The sequence below is a fragment of the Oncorhynchus keta genome, chromosome 8 (genome assembly GCF_023373465.1).
Source record: "Oncorhynchus keta strain PuntledgeMale-10-30-2019 chromosome 8, Oket_V2, whole genome shotgun sequence".
NCBI classification, from domain to species: Eukaryota; Metazoa; Chordata; class Actinopteri; order Salmoniformes; family Salmonidae; genus Oncorhynchus; species Oncorhynchus keta.
In genome coordinates, this window is record NC_068428.1 from 3,366,099 (window position 1) to 3,384,435 (window position 18,337).

The 18,337-nt window shown below is 47.5% G+C and overlaps 1 protein-coding gene across 1 annotated transcript in view; it reads right to left on the minus strand.

The window, feature by feature from the left end:
• LOC118386694 (bifunctional protein GlmU-like) overlaps positions 1–18,337 on the minus strand; it is a 47,958-nt gene that overhangs the window by 13,756 nt on the left and 15,865 nt on the right. The window contains exon 2 of the mRNA XM_035774424.2: positions 7,626–7,811. Within this exon, the coding sequence (XP_035630317.1) occupies positions 7,626–7,811 (186 nt within the window). The remainder of the gene's footprint in view (positions 1–7,625; positions 7,812–18,337) is intronic.

Below are 18,337 nucleotides of genomic sequence, written 5' to 3' on the forward strand. Positions count from 1 at the left end.
TGTACCTTCCACCATTTTATTACATTTGCAATCACAACAAATAATCTGCTCAGACCCCAACCAAGGAGCATCAATTCGTGGTATAAATTCTCAGACCACCCAAAGATTCCTTGATGCCCTTCCAGACTCCCTCTGCCTACCCCAAGGACATCAGAGGAGAAAAACCAGTTAACCACCTAACTGAGGAACTCAATTTAACCTTGCGCAATACCCTAGATGCAGTTGCACCCCTAAAAACAAAAAACATTTGTCGTAAGAAACTAGCTCCCTGGTATACAGAAAATACCCGAGCTCTGAAGCAAGCTTCCAGAAAATTGGAATGGAAATGGCGCCACACCAAACTGGAAGTCTTCCGACTAGCTTGGAATGACAGTACCGTGCAGTATCGAAGAGCCCTCACTGCTGCTCGATCATCCTATTTTCCAACTTAATTGAGGAAAATAAGAAGGATCCTAAATTTATTTTTGATACTGTCGCAAAGCAAACTAAAAAAGCAGCATTCCCCAGGAGAGGATGGCTTTCACTTCAGCAGTAATAAATTCATGAACTTCTTTGAGGAAAAGAAAGCAAATTACGGACTCCTCTTTAAATCTGTGTATTCCTCCAAAGCTCAGTTGTCCTGAGTCTGCACAACTCTGCCAGGACCTAGGATCAAGAGAGACACTCAAGTGTTTCAGTACTGTATCTCTTGACACAATGATGGCACAATCATGGCCTCTAAACCTTCAAGCTGCATACTGGACCCTATTCCAACTAAACTACTGAAAGAGCTGCTTCCTGTGCTTGGCCCTCCTATGTTGAACATAATAAACGGCTCTCTATCCACCGGATGTGTACCAAACTCACTAAAAGTGGCAGTAATAAAGCCTCTCTTGAAAAAGCCAAACCTTGACCCAGAAAATATTTTAAAAACTATCGGCCTATATCGAATCTTCCATTCCTCTCAAATAGAAAAAGATGTTGCGCAGCAACTCACTGCCTTCCTGAAGACAAACAATGTATACGAAATGCTTCAGTCTGGTTTTAGACCTCATCATAGCACTGAGACTGCACTTGTGAAGGTGGTAAATTACCTTTTAATGGCGTCAGACCGAGGCTCTGCATCTGTCCTCGTGCTCCTAGACCTTAGTGCTGCTTTTGATACCATCGATCAGAGATTGGAAACCCAAATTGGTCTACACGGACAAGTTCTGGCCTGGGTTAGATCTTATCTGTCAGAACGATATCAGTTTGTCTCTGTGAATGGTTTGTCCTCTGACAAATCAACTGTAAATTTCGGTGTTCCTCAAGGTTCCGTTTTAGGACCACTATTGTTTTCACTATATATTTTTACCTCTTGGGGATGTCATTTCAAAACATAATGTTAACTTTCACTGCTATGCGGATGACACACAGCTGTACATTTCAATTAAACATGGTGAAGCCCCAAAATTGCCCTCGCTAGAAGCCTGTGTTTCAGACATAAGGAAGTGGATGGCTGCAAACGTTCTACTTTAAAACTCGGACAAAACAGAGATGCTTGTTCTAGGTCCCAAGAAACAAAGAGATCTTCTGTTGAATCTGACAATTAATCTTGATGGTTGTACAGTCGTCTCCAATAAAACTGAAGGACCTCGGCGTTACTCTGGACCCTGATCTTTCTTTTGATGAACATATCAAGACTGTTTCAAGGACAGCTTTTTTCCATCTACGTAACATTGCAAAAATCAGAAACTTTCTGTCCAAAAATGATACAGCAATGTTCTACTTTCCGGCTACCAGGAAAAAGCACTAAATGAACTTCAGTTATGTGTGCTAAATACGGCTGCTAGAATCCTGACTTGAACCAAAAAAATTCATCATATTACTCCAGTGCTAGCCTCCCTACACTGGCTTCCTGTTAAGACAAGGGCTGATTTCAAGGTTTTACTGCTAACCTACAAAGCATTACATGGGCTTGCTCCTACCCATCTTTCCGATTTGGTCCTGCCGTACATACCTACACATACTCTACGGTCACAAGACGCAGGCCTCCTAATTGTCCCTAGAATTTCTAAGCAAACAGCTGGAGGCAGGGCTTTCTCCCGTAGAGCTCCATTTTTATGAATGGTCTGCCTACCCATGTGAGAGACGCAAACTCGGTCTCAACCTTTAAGTCTTTACTGAAGACTCATCTCTTCAGTAGGTCATATGGTTGAGTGTAGTCTGGCCCAGGAGTGTGAAGGTGAACGGAAAGGCTCTGGAGCAACGAACCACCCTTGTTGTCTCTGCCTGGCCGGTTCCCCTCTCTCCACTGGGATTCTCTGCCTCTAACCCTATTACAGGGGCCGAGTCACTGGCTTACTGGTGCCTTTCCATGCAGTCCCTAGGAGGGGTGCGTCACTTGAGTGGGTTGAGTCACTGATGTGATCTTCCTGTCTGGGTTGGCACCCCCCTTGGGTTGTGCCGTGGCGGAGATCTTTGTGGGCTATACTCGGCCTTGTCTCAGGATGGTAAGTTGGTGGTTGAAGATATCCCTCTAGTGGTGTGGGGGCTGTGCTTAGGCAAAGTGGGTGGGGTTATATCCTGCCTGTTTGGCCCTGTCCGGGGGTATCATCAGATGGGGCCACAGTGTCTCCTGACCCCTCCTGTCTCAGTCTCCAGTATTTATGCTGCAGTAGTTTGTGTCGGGGGGCTAGGGTCAGTCTGTTATATCTGGAGTACTTATCCTGTCTTATCCGGTGTCCTGTGTGCATTTAAGTATGCCCTCTCTAATTCTCCCTCTCTCTGAGGACCTGAGCCCTAGGACCATGCCTCAGGACTACCTGGCATGATGACTCCTTGCTGTCCCCAGTCCACCTGGCCGTGCTGCTGCTCCAGTTTCAAATGTTCTGCCTGCGGCTATGGAACCCTGACCTGTTCACCGGACGTGCTACCTGTCCAAGACATGCTGTTTTCAACTCTCTAGAGACAGCAGGAGTGGTAGAGATACTCTTAATGATCGGCTATGAAAAGCCAACTGACATTTACTCCTGAGGTGCTGACTTGTTGCACCCTCGACAACTACTGTGATTATTATTATTTGACCATGCTGGTCATTTATGAACATTTGAACATCTTTGCCATGTTCTGTTATAATCTCCACCCGGCACAGCCATAAGAGTACTGGCCACCCCTCATAGCCTGGTTCCCTCTCTAGGTTTCTTCCTAGGTTTTGGCCTTTTTAGGGAGTTTTTCCTAGCCACCGTGCTTCTACAACTGCATTGCTTGCTGTTTGGGGTTTTAGGCTGGGTTTCTGTACAGCACTTTGAGATATCAGCTGATGTAAAAAGGGCTATATAAATACATTTGATTTGATTTGAAATTGTCCGTAGAGCTCCAAGACAGGATTGTGCCAAAGCACAAATCTGGGGAAGGGTACCAAAAAATGTCTGCAGCATTAAAGGTCCCCAAGAACACACTGGCCTCCATCATTCTAAAATGGAAGAAGTTTGGAACCACCAAGACTCTTCCTAGAGGTCACTGCCCGGCCAAACTGAGCAATCGGGGGAGAAGGGCACTCTGACAGCACTCTACAGTTCCTCTACGGAGATGGGAGAACCTTCCAGAAGGACAACCATCTCTGCAGCACTCCACCAATCAGGCCTTTATGGTAGAGTTTCCAGAAAGAAGCCACTCCCCAGTAAAAGGCACATGACAGCCCGCTTGGGGTTTGCCAAAAGGCATCTAAAGGACTTTCAGACCATGAGAAACAAGATTCTCTGGTGATGAAAGCAAGGTTAAACTCTTTGGCCTGAATGCCAAGCATCAAATCTGGAGGAAACATTGCACCATGGTGGTGGCAGCATCATGTTGTGATGATGTTTTTCAGTGGCAGGGACTGGGAGACTAGTCAGGATCGAGGCAAAGATTAACGGAGCAAAGTACTGAGAGATCCTTGATGAAAACCTGCTCCAGAGAGCTCAGGACCTTAGACTGGGGCAGAGGTTCACCTTCCAACAGAACAACAACCCTAAGCACACAGCCAAGACAACGCAGTGGCTTTGGGACAAGTCTCTGAATGTCCTTGAGTGGCCTAGCCAGAGCCCAGACTTGAACCCAATAGAACAACTCGTCAACCGATTATTACCGATTATGATTTTTCAACGCCGATACCGATTATTGGAGGACCAAAAAAAGCCAATACCGATTAAATCAGACAATTTATTTGTAATAATGACAACTACAACAATACTGAATGAACACTTATTTGAAATGAATACATCAATAAAATAAATTTAGCCTCAAATAAATAATGAAACATGTTCAATTTGGTTTAAATCGTGCAAAAACAAAGTGTTGGAGAAGTAAAAGTGCAATATGTGCCATGTAAGAAAGCTAACGTTTAAGTTCCTTGCTCAGAACATGAGAACATATGAAAGCTGGTGGTTCCTTTTAACATGAGTCTTCAATATACCCAGGTAAGAAGTTTTAGGTTGTAGTTATTATAGGAATCATAGGACTATTTCTCTCTATACCATTTGTATTTCATTAACCTTTGACTATTGCATGTTCTTATAGGCACTTTATGTAACGGATGTGAAACGGCTAGCTTAGTTAGCGGTGCGCGCTAAATAGCGTTTCAATCGGTTACGTCACTTGCTCTGAGACCTTGAAGTAGTAGTTCCCCTTGCTCTGCAAGGGCCGTGGCTTTTGTGGCGCGATGGGTAACGATGCTTCGAGGGTGACGGTTGTTGATGTGTGCAGAGGCGCCCGGGTATGGGCGAGGGGACGGACGTAAAGTTATTCTGTTACATTTAGTATTGCCAGTGTAACAGTATAGCTTACGTACCTCTCCTTGCTCCTACCTGGGCTCGAACCAGGAACACAACGACAACAGCCACCCTCGAAGCAGCTTTACCCATCGCTCCACAAAAGCTGCGGCCCTTGCAGAGCAAGGGGAACAACCACTCCAAGTCTCAGAGCGAGTGACGTTTGAAACGCTATTATCGTGCACCCCGCTAACTAGCTAGCCATTTCACATCAGTTACACAAGCCTAATCTCGGGAGTTGATAGGCTTGAAGTCATAAACAGCTGCTGGCAAACGCACGAAAGTGCTGTTTGAATGAATGCTTACGAGCCTGCTGGTGCCTACCATCACTCAGTCAGACTGCTCTATCAAATCATAGACTTAGTTATAACATGATAACACACAGAAATACGAGCCTTAGGTCATTAATATGGTCAAATCCAGAAACTATCATCTCGAAAACAAGACGTTTATTCTTTCAATGAAATACGGAACCGTTCTGTATTTTATCTAACGGGTGGCATCCATAAGTCTAAATATTCCTGTTACATTGCACAACCTGCAATGTTATGTCGTAATTACGTAAAATTCTGTCAAATTAGGCGGCCCAAACTGTTGCATATACACTGACTCTGCGTGCAATGAACGCAAGAGAAGTGACACAATTTCACCTGGTTAATATTCCCTGCTAACCTGGATTTATTTTAGCTAAATATGCTTACTTGTGATCATTGCCCTTGCGACCTAATTTATGACTAACCTAACTTATGACCTAACTTATGACCTGATCCATCAACTTATGCATTACTGCTCTCCAGTTACCAGAAGTGATATCCCCCAAAACTATACCATGCAAATTGCTCCTAGTCTCCCACACATGCTTTCTTTCCCAAACACAAACTAAATAATATTAAAACGAAATAAATATATTCATACAGCTATAACTAAAACTATTAAATCCTTTCTGAAAGTTGAATTCAAAATAAACATATAAAAACAACTATAATAACCTTGGTAGTACAGCATTACTTTAAACATTTTTTTAAAGGAGTTATATTTGACTCAAAATGCCGTGACGTACAGTAAGACATTGTTGGATGCAGTTCAATGCATGATTAATATAATTCACCAATACATTTCTTGGTAGTCAAAAAATATTGCTATCAGGTTGTAAATCACAGCTGGCTTGGTACATTGTTTGCTGCCTCCACCCATTCCGGATGCACGGTTTCAGTTTCAATGACTCAATATTTGGAACAAAAAACGGACGATTAACTAGGAAAGTAATGTCAACACAATCAAACTAGCAAGGGCAATGATCACAAGTAGTGGCTAATAGGCTAGCGCACATGTGTCAAACAAGGCCCTGGGACCGAATAGGACACACAAGCAAGTATAAATAAGTAGGTGAATTCAACTTCAATATGCGCTGCTTTCATGTGTCCCGTTTACAGCGCGCAGCGGAGGGAAAGTGTACAGACATGCCACGGTCCTAGCTAGGCTACTAAAATGTTGCCGTCTGGCTTGGGTTTTTAATGGTTAACAATGAATAACCCACAAAAGAATCTACAAAACAGCATGCAAAGGAGAAGTATGTAGGCCTATTACAGCAACATTTCAGAAGTAGCCTAGGCCGGCTACTCAACTACAATACATGTTGTGTGCCCGATACAGTAACGCTGCATTCATTCGCACAGGTGATCCATGCAGTGCAAAAAAATATGAATACATTAGGTTGTTGTAACATTTCAACTTATCTACGTCTCTGTTAGTTGGAGTTATTATATACTTCTCGATTAAGGTCGCAGCATATTCTGCGCAAATTATGTATATTTTTCGGACGTGGACATTATACAAGGGCTATATTTAATCAAATAAAACAATGGCCAGTTTGGGTCGCAGTTGCAATTTTTGTAAAGACAACTAGGTTACGTCTGGCCCGCGAAATCCTTGTGTTTTTTTTATATGGCTGTGCGCTGATTCGAGTTTGACACACCTGGGCTAGCGTATCCATTTACGTAGCTAGCTATTTATTTAGAATGCTAAAAACATGAGAGACTAACTTTAGCTAGCTAGCTGCTGGGAAATGTCATTTGAGGAGTGGGTGAGTGACCGACTTGTTACCCTCATATCGTTTTTTTCGGTGGCTACAGCTAGAGATGCTGGTGTCATTTGGTTAGCTAGAAAAATGTCCATCGCTTTGCTAGCTGAAGTTAGCTAGCTATGTTAGCATATCTTAGTTATTTGGCATCGATCAAATGGACGGGCAGGCAAGTTCCCATTCAGTTGTTAAAACGTGGGTTGGAAACAAGCATGCATTTGTATACTGATACACCACCAGGAAGAATGACTACGTTTATTTATTTTTTTAAATGTATGAACAGATTTTAATAAGATTGTTGTTGCTAAAACGCTGTCAGTTCCACTTTAAGCAGGTAGTCCAAATGAGCTCAGAGGACCTCTTTCCCAAGGGAGACTGTAGTGTAGTATTACTGTAGTATATTGTCGGACTATAACACAACACGTACCCATTAATGAGAGATTTGCTGTGTGTACAACAGTGCTCAAAGGCCCTTTCATCATGTCCTTTGACATCTTGCCAGATGTCCTCCCAATCCCACTCAGTCCCAACCCAAACCCCTGTGAATTCTGTGGAGGCACTTACAAGACTTGGCTATGTCCCAAATGGTACCCGATTCCCTAAATAGTGCACTACTTTAGACCAGAGCCATCAGAAGCCTGTTCAAAAGTAGTGGACTATGAAGTATATAGGGCGCCATTTGGGATGCCGACATTGTCTTTTCATTTACAACAACAATTCAGACACTTCACCAGAAGCATGACGGCTGGTTGCCAGCCAACATCTCTGCCAAGTACCTCATTGGTATTCCCTGCAGTGGCGTTTGCCAGCCGGAGTGTTGCCTTGGTTACGCTGCCCACGCAGGTGATGATGAATGGCGCTTTGAGGTTTCTCTCCTCCACGAATGCCAGCAGGGAGCACAGCAGCTCCTGTCCCGGCCCAAAGCGTACTGCGTGGACCTTGAGGGCAGAGCCTGCAGATGCCTAGGCACAGTGGACATAGAAAGGGAGGGGGGGTAAACCGAGACATGAGCATGTTTGGTACTGGGCTGGTGGCGAGCTGTAGCATTGCAAAGCTCCCAAACTTTATTCACTCCCAACCCCTAACAGCCATCGTTTCTTTCTCCTTCTCAATCTGGGGCTGCTTTCTATTGCTCCAGGCCTGGCTTGACACAATTATGCTTTCCCGCAGTCATTGAGCCCAAGAAGTCCATTAATCATAGTTCAGATGTTGGGTAAAGGGGAACAGAGGGAGAGGAGAGGGGAGTAGGATAGAGGTATAGACTCGAGGCACACTCGCTAGGATGGTGGTCCATTCAGTTCTTTAACAGGATCTCAACAGGATCATCACAGTTAACTGGGTGTAAAAGCTTGATTCCTCCCTGACCTTTGACAGCCACGTCAAACAACCGCGTAAAGCGCCATTCCATCTCCTCATGGCTGAACTACCTCGACACACTCTTCATCGGGAACCCAGGCAGGAGTCTCCAGAAGCTCCAGTACATCCTGAATAGAGCTGCCAGGATCCTGATGAGAGTGCGGAAACGCCATCACATCAACCCCATCGCGGCATCTCTCTGCACTGGCTCCCCATCTCATTACGGATTGAATTCAGAATCCTCCTGCGGACATTCCAGTGTGTTCATGGCAATGCCCCTCCTTTATCTAAAACTAACTACTCTCCCTCCATAACCCCACCTGCACCCTTAGGACAAGCGACTCCACGCCCCCAGGACCAAGCTCAGCTTCTTGGGAGATCAGCCTTTCAGCTCGACCGCCCCCAGCCTCTGGAATGCCCTCCCGGACCACCTGAAGGCATCACAGACTCTGGGCTCCTTTAAAATGGGCCTAAAGACCTTTCTCTTTAGGAAGGCTTTTAAATCCAATTTTATTTGTCACATGCTTCGTTAACAACAAGTGTAGACTAACAGTGAAATTCTTACTTACGGGTCCTTTTCCAACAATGCAAAGTTAGATAAAGAAAGCTGGGTTTGTCCTTGTCCCTTGTAGCGTCAACTGTGTTCTTTGTGTCAGTTGCCTGGTCTAGTTGTCCCAAAAAACGTTATTTGTTTTAAAATGTATTTTATGCACTTTGAGATTATTCTGTATAATGAAAAGTGCTTTACAAATGTAATTTATTCTTATTATTATTTATAACTAAATACGAGCCAGACCCCATAACCTGCAGTAAAGACATGGGCCCCAGCCGGTGTATGCAAATGAGTTTATCACCACCTCGGTGTTCTTTCCAACGGATTCCATATCATATTCTCATTTACTCAGTGTTCACCCTGCTGGTCTTCAACCGCTTGACAGAGCAGCTCTGCATTACAGAAGTAAACCATAACATCATGATTTTTCTTAAAGTTATCCACGGCTTGCCTCGTTCAACCAACATGAACTACACATTCAAGTTACACAAACTGAAAGGCAATGGGAGCGTAGAGGTCAGTCGGTTTCATGAGACTAATGTCATGTTTTGTCTTATATTGTCTTGTCATTATGCTTTCCCTTCTGTTCGTTTCCCCCTGCTGGTCTTATTAGGTTCGTTCCTTTTTCTATCCCTCTCTCTCCCCCTCCCTCTCTCTCCTCTCTCTATGTTCCGTTCCTGCTCCCAGCTGTTCCTCATTCTCCTAACTCACTCATTTAGTCTTTTCACACCTGTCCCCTATTCTGTCCTCTGATTAGAGTCCCTATTTCTCCCCTTGTTTTCCGCTTCTGTCCTTGTCGGATCCTTGTATGATGTTCGCTGTGCTGTGTCTTGGTCTCGCCCTGTCGTGTCTTGTCTCCTTCAGATGCTGCGTGTGAGCAGGTGTCTGAGTCCGCTACGGTCGGTGCCTTCCCGAGGCAACCTACAGTTAATGGTCGAGTCTCCAGTCTGTCCTCGTCACTACGAGTGGATTTAAGTTTTTATGTTTTGTTTTCTGCTCTGATTGTCCAGGAGTAGTGCTCTTATCCTTTACTGGAATAAAGACTCTGTTTTCGCCAAGTCGCTTTTGGGTCCTCATTCATCTGCACAACAGAAGGATCCGACCAAGAATGGACCCAGCGACTACGGATTCTCGTAACACTGCCGTCGAGATCCAGGGAGCCATGCTCGGCAGACACGAGCAGGAATTGTCTGCTGCTCGTCATGCCGTTGAGACCCTGGCCGCTCAGGTTTCCGACCTCTCTGGACAGTTCCAGAGTCTTCGTCTCGTGCCACCTGCTACTTCCTGGTCTGCCGAGTCTCCGGAACCTAGGGTTAATAACCCACCTTGTTACTCCGGGCAGCCCACTGAGTGCCGCTCTTTTCTCACCCAGTGTGATATTGTGTTCTCTCTCCAACCCAACACATACTCAAGAGAGAGCTCGGGTTGCTTACGTCATATCACTCCTTACTGGCCGGGCTCGAGAGTGGGGCACAGCTATCTGGGAGGCAAGGGCTGATTGTTCTAACAATTACCTGAGCTTTAAAGAGGAGATGATACGGGTTTTTGATCGTTCAGTTTTTGGTAGGGAGGCTTCTAGGGCCCTGGCTTCCCTATGTCAAGGTGATCGATCCATAACGGATTACTCTATAGAGTTTCGCACTCTTGCTGCCTCAAGTGACTGGAACGAGCCGGCGCTGCTCGCTCGTTTTCTGGAGGGACTCCACGCAGAGGTTAAGGATGAGATTCTCTCCCGGGAGGTTCCTTCCAGTGTGGACTCGTTGATTGCACTCGCCATCCGCATAGAACGACGGGTAGATCTTCGTCACCGAGCTCGTGGAAGAGAGCGCGCGTTAACGGTGTTTCCCCTCTCCGCATCGCAACCATCTCCTCCCTCCGGCTCAGAGACTGAGCCCATGCAGCTGGGAGGTATTCGCATCTCGACTAAAGAGAGGGAACGGAGGATTACCAACCGCCTGTGCCTCTATTGCGGACTTGCTGGACATTTTGTCAATTCATGTCCAGTAAAAGCCAGAGCTCATCAGTAAGCGGAGGGCTACTGGTGAGCGCTACTACTCAGGTCTCTCCATCAAGATCCTGTACTACTATGTCGGTCCATCTACGCTGGACCGGTTCGGGTGCTACATGCAGTGCCTTGATAGACTCTGGGGCTGAGGGTTGTTTTATGGACGAAGCATGGGCTCGGAAACATGACATTCCTCTCAGACAGTTAGGGAAGCCTACGCCCATGTTCGCCTTAGATGGTAGTCATCTCCCCAGTATCAGATATGAGACACTACCTTTAACCCTCACAGTATCTGGTAACCACAGTGAGACTATTTCCTTTTTGATTTTTCGTTCACCTTTTACACCTGTTGTTTTGGGTCATCCCTGGCTAGTATGTCATAATCCTTCTATAAATTGGTCTAGTAATTCTATCCTATCCTGGAACGTTTCTTGTCATGTGAAGTGTTTAATGTCTGCTATCCCTCCTGTTTCTTCTGTCCCCTCTTCTCAGGAGGAACCTGGTGATTTGACAGGAGTGCCGGAGGAATATCATGATCTGCGCACGGTCTTCAGTCGGTCCAGAGCCAACTCCCTTCCTCCTCACCGGTCGTATGATTGTAGTATTGATCTCCTTCCGGGGACCACTCCTCCTCGGGGTAGACTATACTCTCTGTCGGCTCCCGAACGTAAGGCTCTCGAGGATTATTTGTCTGTGTCTCTTGACGCCGGCACCGTAGTGCCTTCTTCCTCTCCTGCCGGGGCGGGGTTTTTTTTTGTTAAGAAGAAGGACGGTACTCTGCGCCCCTGCGTGGATTATCGAGGGCTGAATGACATAACGGTTAAGAATCGTTATCCGCTTCCCCTTATGTCATCAGCCTTCGAGATTCTGCAGGGAGCCAGGTTCTTTACTAAGTTGGACCTTCGTAATGCTTACCATCTCGTGCGCATCAGAGAGGGAGACGAGTGGAAAACGGCGTTTAACACTCCGTTAGGGCATTTTGAGTACCGGGTTCTGCCGTTTGGTCTCGCTAATGCTCCAGCTGTTTTTCAGGCATTAGTTAATGATGTACTGAGAGACATGCTGAACATCTTTGTTTTTGTCTACCTTGACGACATCCTGATTTTTTCACCGTCACTCGAGATTCATGTTCAGCACGTTCGACGTGTACTCCAGCGCCTTTTAGAGAATTGTCTCTACGTGAAGGCTGAGAAGTGCGCCTTTCATGTCTCCTCCGTCACTTTTCTCGGTTCTGTTATTTCCGCTGAAGGCATTCAGATGGATCCCGCTAAGGTCCAGGCTGTCAGTGATTGGCCCGTTCCAAGGTCACGTGTCGAGTTGCAGCGCTTTCTAGGTTTCGCTAATTTCTATCGGCGTTTCATTCGTAATTTCGGTCAAGTTGCTGCCCCTCTCACAGCTCTTACTTCTGTCAAGACGTGCTTTAAGTGGTCCGGTTCCGCCCAGGGAGCTTTTGATCTCCTCAAGAAGCGTTTTACGTCCGCTCCTATCCTCGTTACTCCTGACGTCACTAAACAATTCATTGTCGAGGTTGACGCTTCAGAGGTGGGCGTGGGAGCCATTCTATCCCAGCGCTTCCAGTCTGACGATAAGGTTCATCCTTGCGCTTATTTTTCTCATCGCCTGTCGCCATCGGAACGCAACTATGATGTGGGTAACCGCGAACTGCTCGCCATCCGCTTAGCCCTAGGCGAATGGCGACAGTGGTTGGAGGGGGCGACCGTTCCTTTTGTCGTTTGGACTGACCATAAGAACCTTGAGTACATCCGTTCTGCCAAACGACTTAATGCACGTCAAGCTCGTTGGGCGTTGTTTTTCGCTCGTTTCGAGTTTGTGATTTCTTATCGCCCGGGTAGTAAGAACACCAAGCCTGATGCCTTATCCCGTCTCTTTAGTTCTTCTGTGGCTTCTACTGATCCCGAGGGGATTCTTCCTTATGGGCGTGTTGTCGGGTTGACAGTCTGGGGAATTGAGAGACAGGTTAAGCAAGCACTCACTCACACTGCGTCGCCGCGCGCTTGTCCTAGTAACCTTCTTTTCGTTCCTGTTTCTACTCGTCTGGCTGTTCTTCAGTGGGCTCACTCTGCCAAGTTAGCTGGCCATCCCGGCGTTCGAGGTACTCTTGCTTCTATTCGCCAGCGCTTTTGGTGGCCTACTCAGGAGCGTGACACGCGCCGTTTCGTGGCTGCTTGTTCGGACTGCGCGCAGACTAAGTCAGGTAACTCTCCTCCTGCCGGTCGTCTCAGACCGCTTCCCATTCCTTCTCGACCATGGTCTCACATCGCCTTAGACTTCATTACCGGTCTGCCTTCGTCTGCGGGGAAGACTGTGATTCTTACGGTTGTCGATAGGTTCTCTAAGGCGGCACATTTCATTCCCCTCGCTAAGCTTCCTTCCGCTAAGGAGACGGCACAAATCATCATCGAGAATGTGTTCAGAATTCATGGCCTCCCGTTAGACGCCGTTTCAGATAGAGGTCCGCAATTCACGTCACAGTTTTGGAGGGAGTTCTGTCGTTTGATTGGTGCTTCCGTCAGTCTCTCTTCCGGTTTTCATCCCCAGTCTAACGGTCAAGCAGAAAGGGCCAATCAGACGATTGGTCGCATACTACGCAGCCTTTCTTTTAGAAACCCTGCGTCTTGGGCAGAACAGCTCCCCTGGGCAGAATACGCTCACAACTCGCTTCCTTCGTCTGCTACCGGGCTATCTCCGTTTCAGAGTAGTCTGGGTTACCAACCTCCTCTGTTCTCGTCCCAGCTCGCCGAGTCCAGCGTTCCCTCCGCTCAGGCGTTTGTCCAACGTTGTGAGCGCACCTGGAGGAGGGTGAGGTCTGCACTTTGCCGTTACAGGGCGCAGACTGTGAGAGCCGCCAATAAACGTAGGATTAAGAGTCCTAGGTATTGTCGCGGCCAGAGAGTGTGGCTTTCCACTCGTAACCTTCCCCTTACGACAGCTTCTCGTAAGTTGACTCCGCGGTTCATTGGTCCGTTCCGTGTCTCCCAGGTCGTCAATCCTGTCGCTGTGCGACTGCTTCTTCCGCGACATCTTCGTCGCGTCCATCCTGTCTTCCATGTCTCCTGTGTCAAGCCCTTTCTTCGCACCCCCGTTCGTCTTCCCTCCCCCCGTCCTTGTCGAGGGCGCACCTATTTACAAGGTACGTAGGATCATGGACATGCGTTCTCGGGGACGTGGTCACCAGTACTTAGTGGATTGGGAGGGTTACGGTCCTGAGGAGAGGAGTTGGGTTCCATCTCGGGACGTGCTGGACCGTTCGCTGATTGATGATTTCCTCCGTTGCCGCCAGGATTCCTCCTCGAGTGCGCCTGGAGGCGCTCGGTGAGTGGGGGTACTGTCATGTTTTGTCTTATATTGTCTTGTCATTATGCTTTCCCTTCTGTTCGTTTCCCCCTGCTGGTCTTATTAGGTTCGTTCCCTTTTTCTATCCCTCTCTCTCCCCCTCCCTCTCTCTCCTCTCTCTATGTTCCGTTCCTGCTCCCAGCTGTTCCTCATTCTCCTAACTCACTCATTTAGTCTTTTCACACCTGTCCCCTATTCTGTCCTCTGATTAGAGTCCCTATTTCTCCCCTTGTTTTCCGCTTCTGTCCTTGTCGGATCCTTGTATGATGTTCGCTGTGCTGTGTCTTGGTCTCGCCCTGTCGTGTCTTGTCTCCTTCAGATGCTGCGTGTGAGCAGGTGTCTGAGTCCGCTACGGTCGGTGCCTTCCCGAGGCAACCTAGTTAATGGTCGAGTCTCCAGTCTGTCCTCGTCACTACGAGTGGATTTAAGTTTTTATGTTTTGTTTTCTGCTCTGATTGTCCAGGAGTAGTGCTCTTATCCTTTACTGGAATAAAGACTCTGTTTTCGCCAAGTCGCTTTTGGGTCCTCATTCATCTGCACAACAACTAATCCCCAATTTATCAATAATTAAATTGAGGCAAATCATGCAGTATGACCATAAACCAATGATTTTGTATTGGAAAGTTGGGCTTCATCTTGAAATTGAGCCAGTCTTCAGGACTGGTACGTGTGTGGTTCAACTCAGAAATCCACAACCACCAGCACCACCTGGCAAGTAGCTCATTACAATAAAGGAAAGGGAGGATATTCTGTCTTTCTTTCTCCAAATCCTTCATTCAAACCAGCAGCTCTGGTATCATCCTTTTCTCCCAGCAGGGGAGGAGATTCCAGAATGCAACAGCCAGAGGAGGATGATGGGAGGAGTCAGACTGGATTGGTGGACAAGAATGAAAGGAGAAACATTTGCGTTATTGATGCACATTTTAAAATTGTATTTGTTTAACTAGGCAATTCAGTTTAGAACTAAATCTTATTTACAATGACGGCCTACCCCAGCCATGTAGCTAGCTACATAGCCGTCTTTGTATCAAAGATAATTGCGTAATTATCGTATTTCGTCGTCCTAACGTAGTCTACACTGCTATCTGCCCAGCAGCTAGCCAGCTAGCAAACGTCCACCGTCTACCGAATAGCAGCACTGTAGAAACTATTACACTCAACTGAACGACTTGATTAGTGTAGTGTTAGCTAGCTACATAGTTGTCTTTGCTGTCTTCGTATCCAAGATAATTGTGTAGTTTAGAGTGTGTAGTCTTAGAGTGATTATCTTAATTTACCGAGGTTAGCTAGCCAGCTATTTGTCGTCCTTAACGTAGGAGACACTGCTAGCTAGCCAACAGCTAGCCAACGTCCACCGAATAGTACTTCCGCACTCAACAACCCAGTCGCATTCCGCTTCGCTCCACAGGTAGTATCACATTTTCATTTCATTTCATTACAGCACAACGGTTTGATTTGTTTGATCGTAGCTAGCTACATAGCTAGCTACATAGCCGTCTTTGTATCAAAGATAATTTGTGTAGTCTAGAGCGATTTTCTAGGTTAGCTAGCCAGCTATTGTCGTTCTTTTAACGCAACGTAACGTAATCAACACTGCTAGCTAGCCAGCTAGCCCCGAATAGCAGCACTGTAGAAACTATTACACTCAACGGAACGACTTGATTAGTGTAGTGTCAACAACGCAGCCACTGCCAGCTAGCCTACAAAGTCAACAACGCAGCCACTGCCAGCTAGCCTACTTCAGCAGTACTGTATCATTTTAATCATTTTAGTCTATAAGATTCTTGCTACGTAAGCTTAACTTTCTGAACATTCGAGACGTGTAGTCCACTTGTCATTCCAATCTCCTTGCATTAGCGTAGCCTCTTCTGTAGCCTGTCAACTATGTGTCTGTCTATCCCTGTTCTCTCCTCTCTGCACAGACCATACAAACGCTCCACACCGCGTGGCCGCGCCACCCTAATCTGGTGGTCCCAGCGCGCACGACCCACGTGGAGTTCCAGGTCTCCGGTAGCCTCTGGAACTGCCGATCTGCGGCCAACAAGGCAGAGTTCATCTCAGCCTATGCCTCCCTCCAGTCCCTCGACTTCTTGGCACTGACGGAAACATGGATCACCACAGATAACACTGCTACTCCTACTGCTCTCTCTTCGTCCGCCCACGTGTTCTCGCACACCCCGAGAGCCTCTGGTCAGCGGGGTGGTGGCACCGGGATCCTCATCTCTCCCAAGTGGTCATTCTCTCTTTCTCCCCTTACCCATCTGTCTATCGCCTCCTTTGAATTCCATGCTGTCACAGTTACCAGCCCTTTCAAGCTTAACATCCTTATCATTTATCGCCCTCCAGGTTCCCTCGGAGAGTTCATAAATGAGCTTGATGCCTTGATAAGCTCCTTTCCTGAGGACGGCTCACCTCTCACAGTTCTGGGCGACTTTAACCTCCCCACGTCTACCTTTGACTCATTCCTCTCTGCCTCCTTCTTTCCACACCTCTCCTCTTTTGACCTCACCCTCTCACCCCCCTACTCACAAGGCAGGCAATACGCTCGACCTCATCTTTACTAGATGCTGTTCTTCCACTAACCTCATTGCAACTCCCCTCCAAGTCTCCGACCACTACCTTGTATCCTTTTCCCTCTCGCTCTCATCCAACACTTCCCACACTGCCCCTACTCGGATGGTATCGCGCCGTCCCAACCTTCGCTCTCTCTCCCCCGCTACTCTCTCCTCTTCCATCCTTTCATCTCTTCCCTCTGCTCAAACCTTCTCCAACCTATCTCCTGATTCTGCCTCCTCAACCCTCCTCTCCTCCCTTTCTGCATCCTTTGACTCTCTATGTCCCCTATCCTCCAGGCCGGCTCGGTCCTCCCCTCCCGCTCCGTGGCTCGACGACTCATTGCGAGCTCACAGAACAGGGCTCCGGGCAGCCGAGCGGAAATGGAGGAAAACTCGCCTCCCTGCGGACCTGGCATCCTTTCACTCCCTCCATTTTCCTCCTCTGTCTCTGCTGCTAAAGCCACTTTCTACCACTCTAAATTCCAAGCATCTGCCTCTAACCCTAGGAAGCTCTTTGCCACCTTCTCCTCCCTCCTGAATCCTCCCCCCTCCTCCCTCTCTGCAGATGACTTCGTCAACCATTTTGAAAAGAAGGTCGACGACATCCGATCCTCGTTTGCTAAGTCAAACGACACCGCTGGTTCTGCTCACACTGCCCTACCCTGTGCTCTGACCTCTTTCTCCCCTCTCTCTCCAGATGAAATCTCGCGTCTTGTGACGGCCGGCCGCCCAACAACCTGCCCGCTTGACCCTATCCCCTCCTCTCTTCTCCAGACCATTTCCGGAGACCTTCTCCCTTACCTCACCTCGCTCATCAACTCATCCCTGACCGCTGGCTACGTCCCTTCCGTCTTCAAGAGAGCGAGAGTTGCACCCCTTCTGAAAAAACCTACACTCGATCCCTCCGATGTCAACAACTACAGACCAGTATCCCTTCTTTCTTTTCTCTCCAAAACTCTTGAACGTGCCATCCTTGGCCAGCTCTCCCGCTATCTCTCTCAGAATGACCTTCTTGATCCAAATCAGTCAGGTTTCAAGACTAGTCATTCAACTGAGACTGCTCTTCTCTGTATCACGGAGGCGCTCCGCACTGCTAAAGCTAACTCTCTCTCCTCTGCTCTCATCCTTCTAGACCTATCGGCTGCCTTCGATACTGTGAATCATCAGATCCTCCTCTCCACCCTCTCCGAGTTGGGCATCTCCGGCGCGGCCCACGCTTGGATTGCGTCCTACCTGACAGGTCGCTCCTACCAGGTGGCGTGGCGAGAATCTGTCTCCTCACCACGCGCTCTCACCACTGGTGTCCCCCAGGGCTCTGTTCTAGGCCCTCTCCTATTCTCGCTATACACCAAGTCACTTGGCTCTGTCATAACCTCACATGGTCTCTCCTATCATTGCTATGCAGACGACACACAATTAATCTTCTCCTTTCCCCCTTCTGATGACCAGGTGGCGAATCGCATCTCTGCATGTCTGGCAGACATATCAGTGTGGATGACGGATCACCACCTCAAGCTGAACCTCGGCAAGACAGAGCTGCTCTTCCTCCCGGGGAAGGACTGCCCGTTCCATGATCTCGCCATCACGGTTGACAACTCCATTGTGTCCTCCTCCCAGAGCGCTAAGAACCTTGGCGTGATCCTGGACAACACCCTGTCGTTCTCA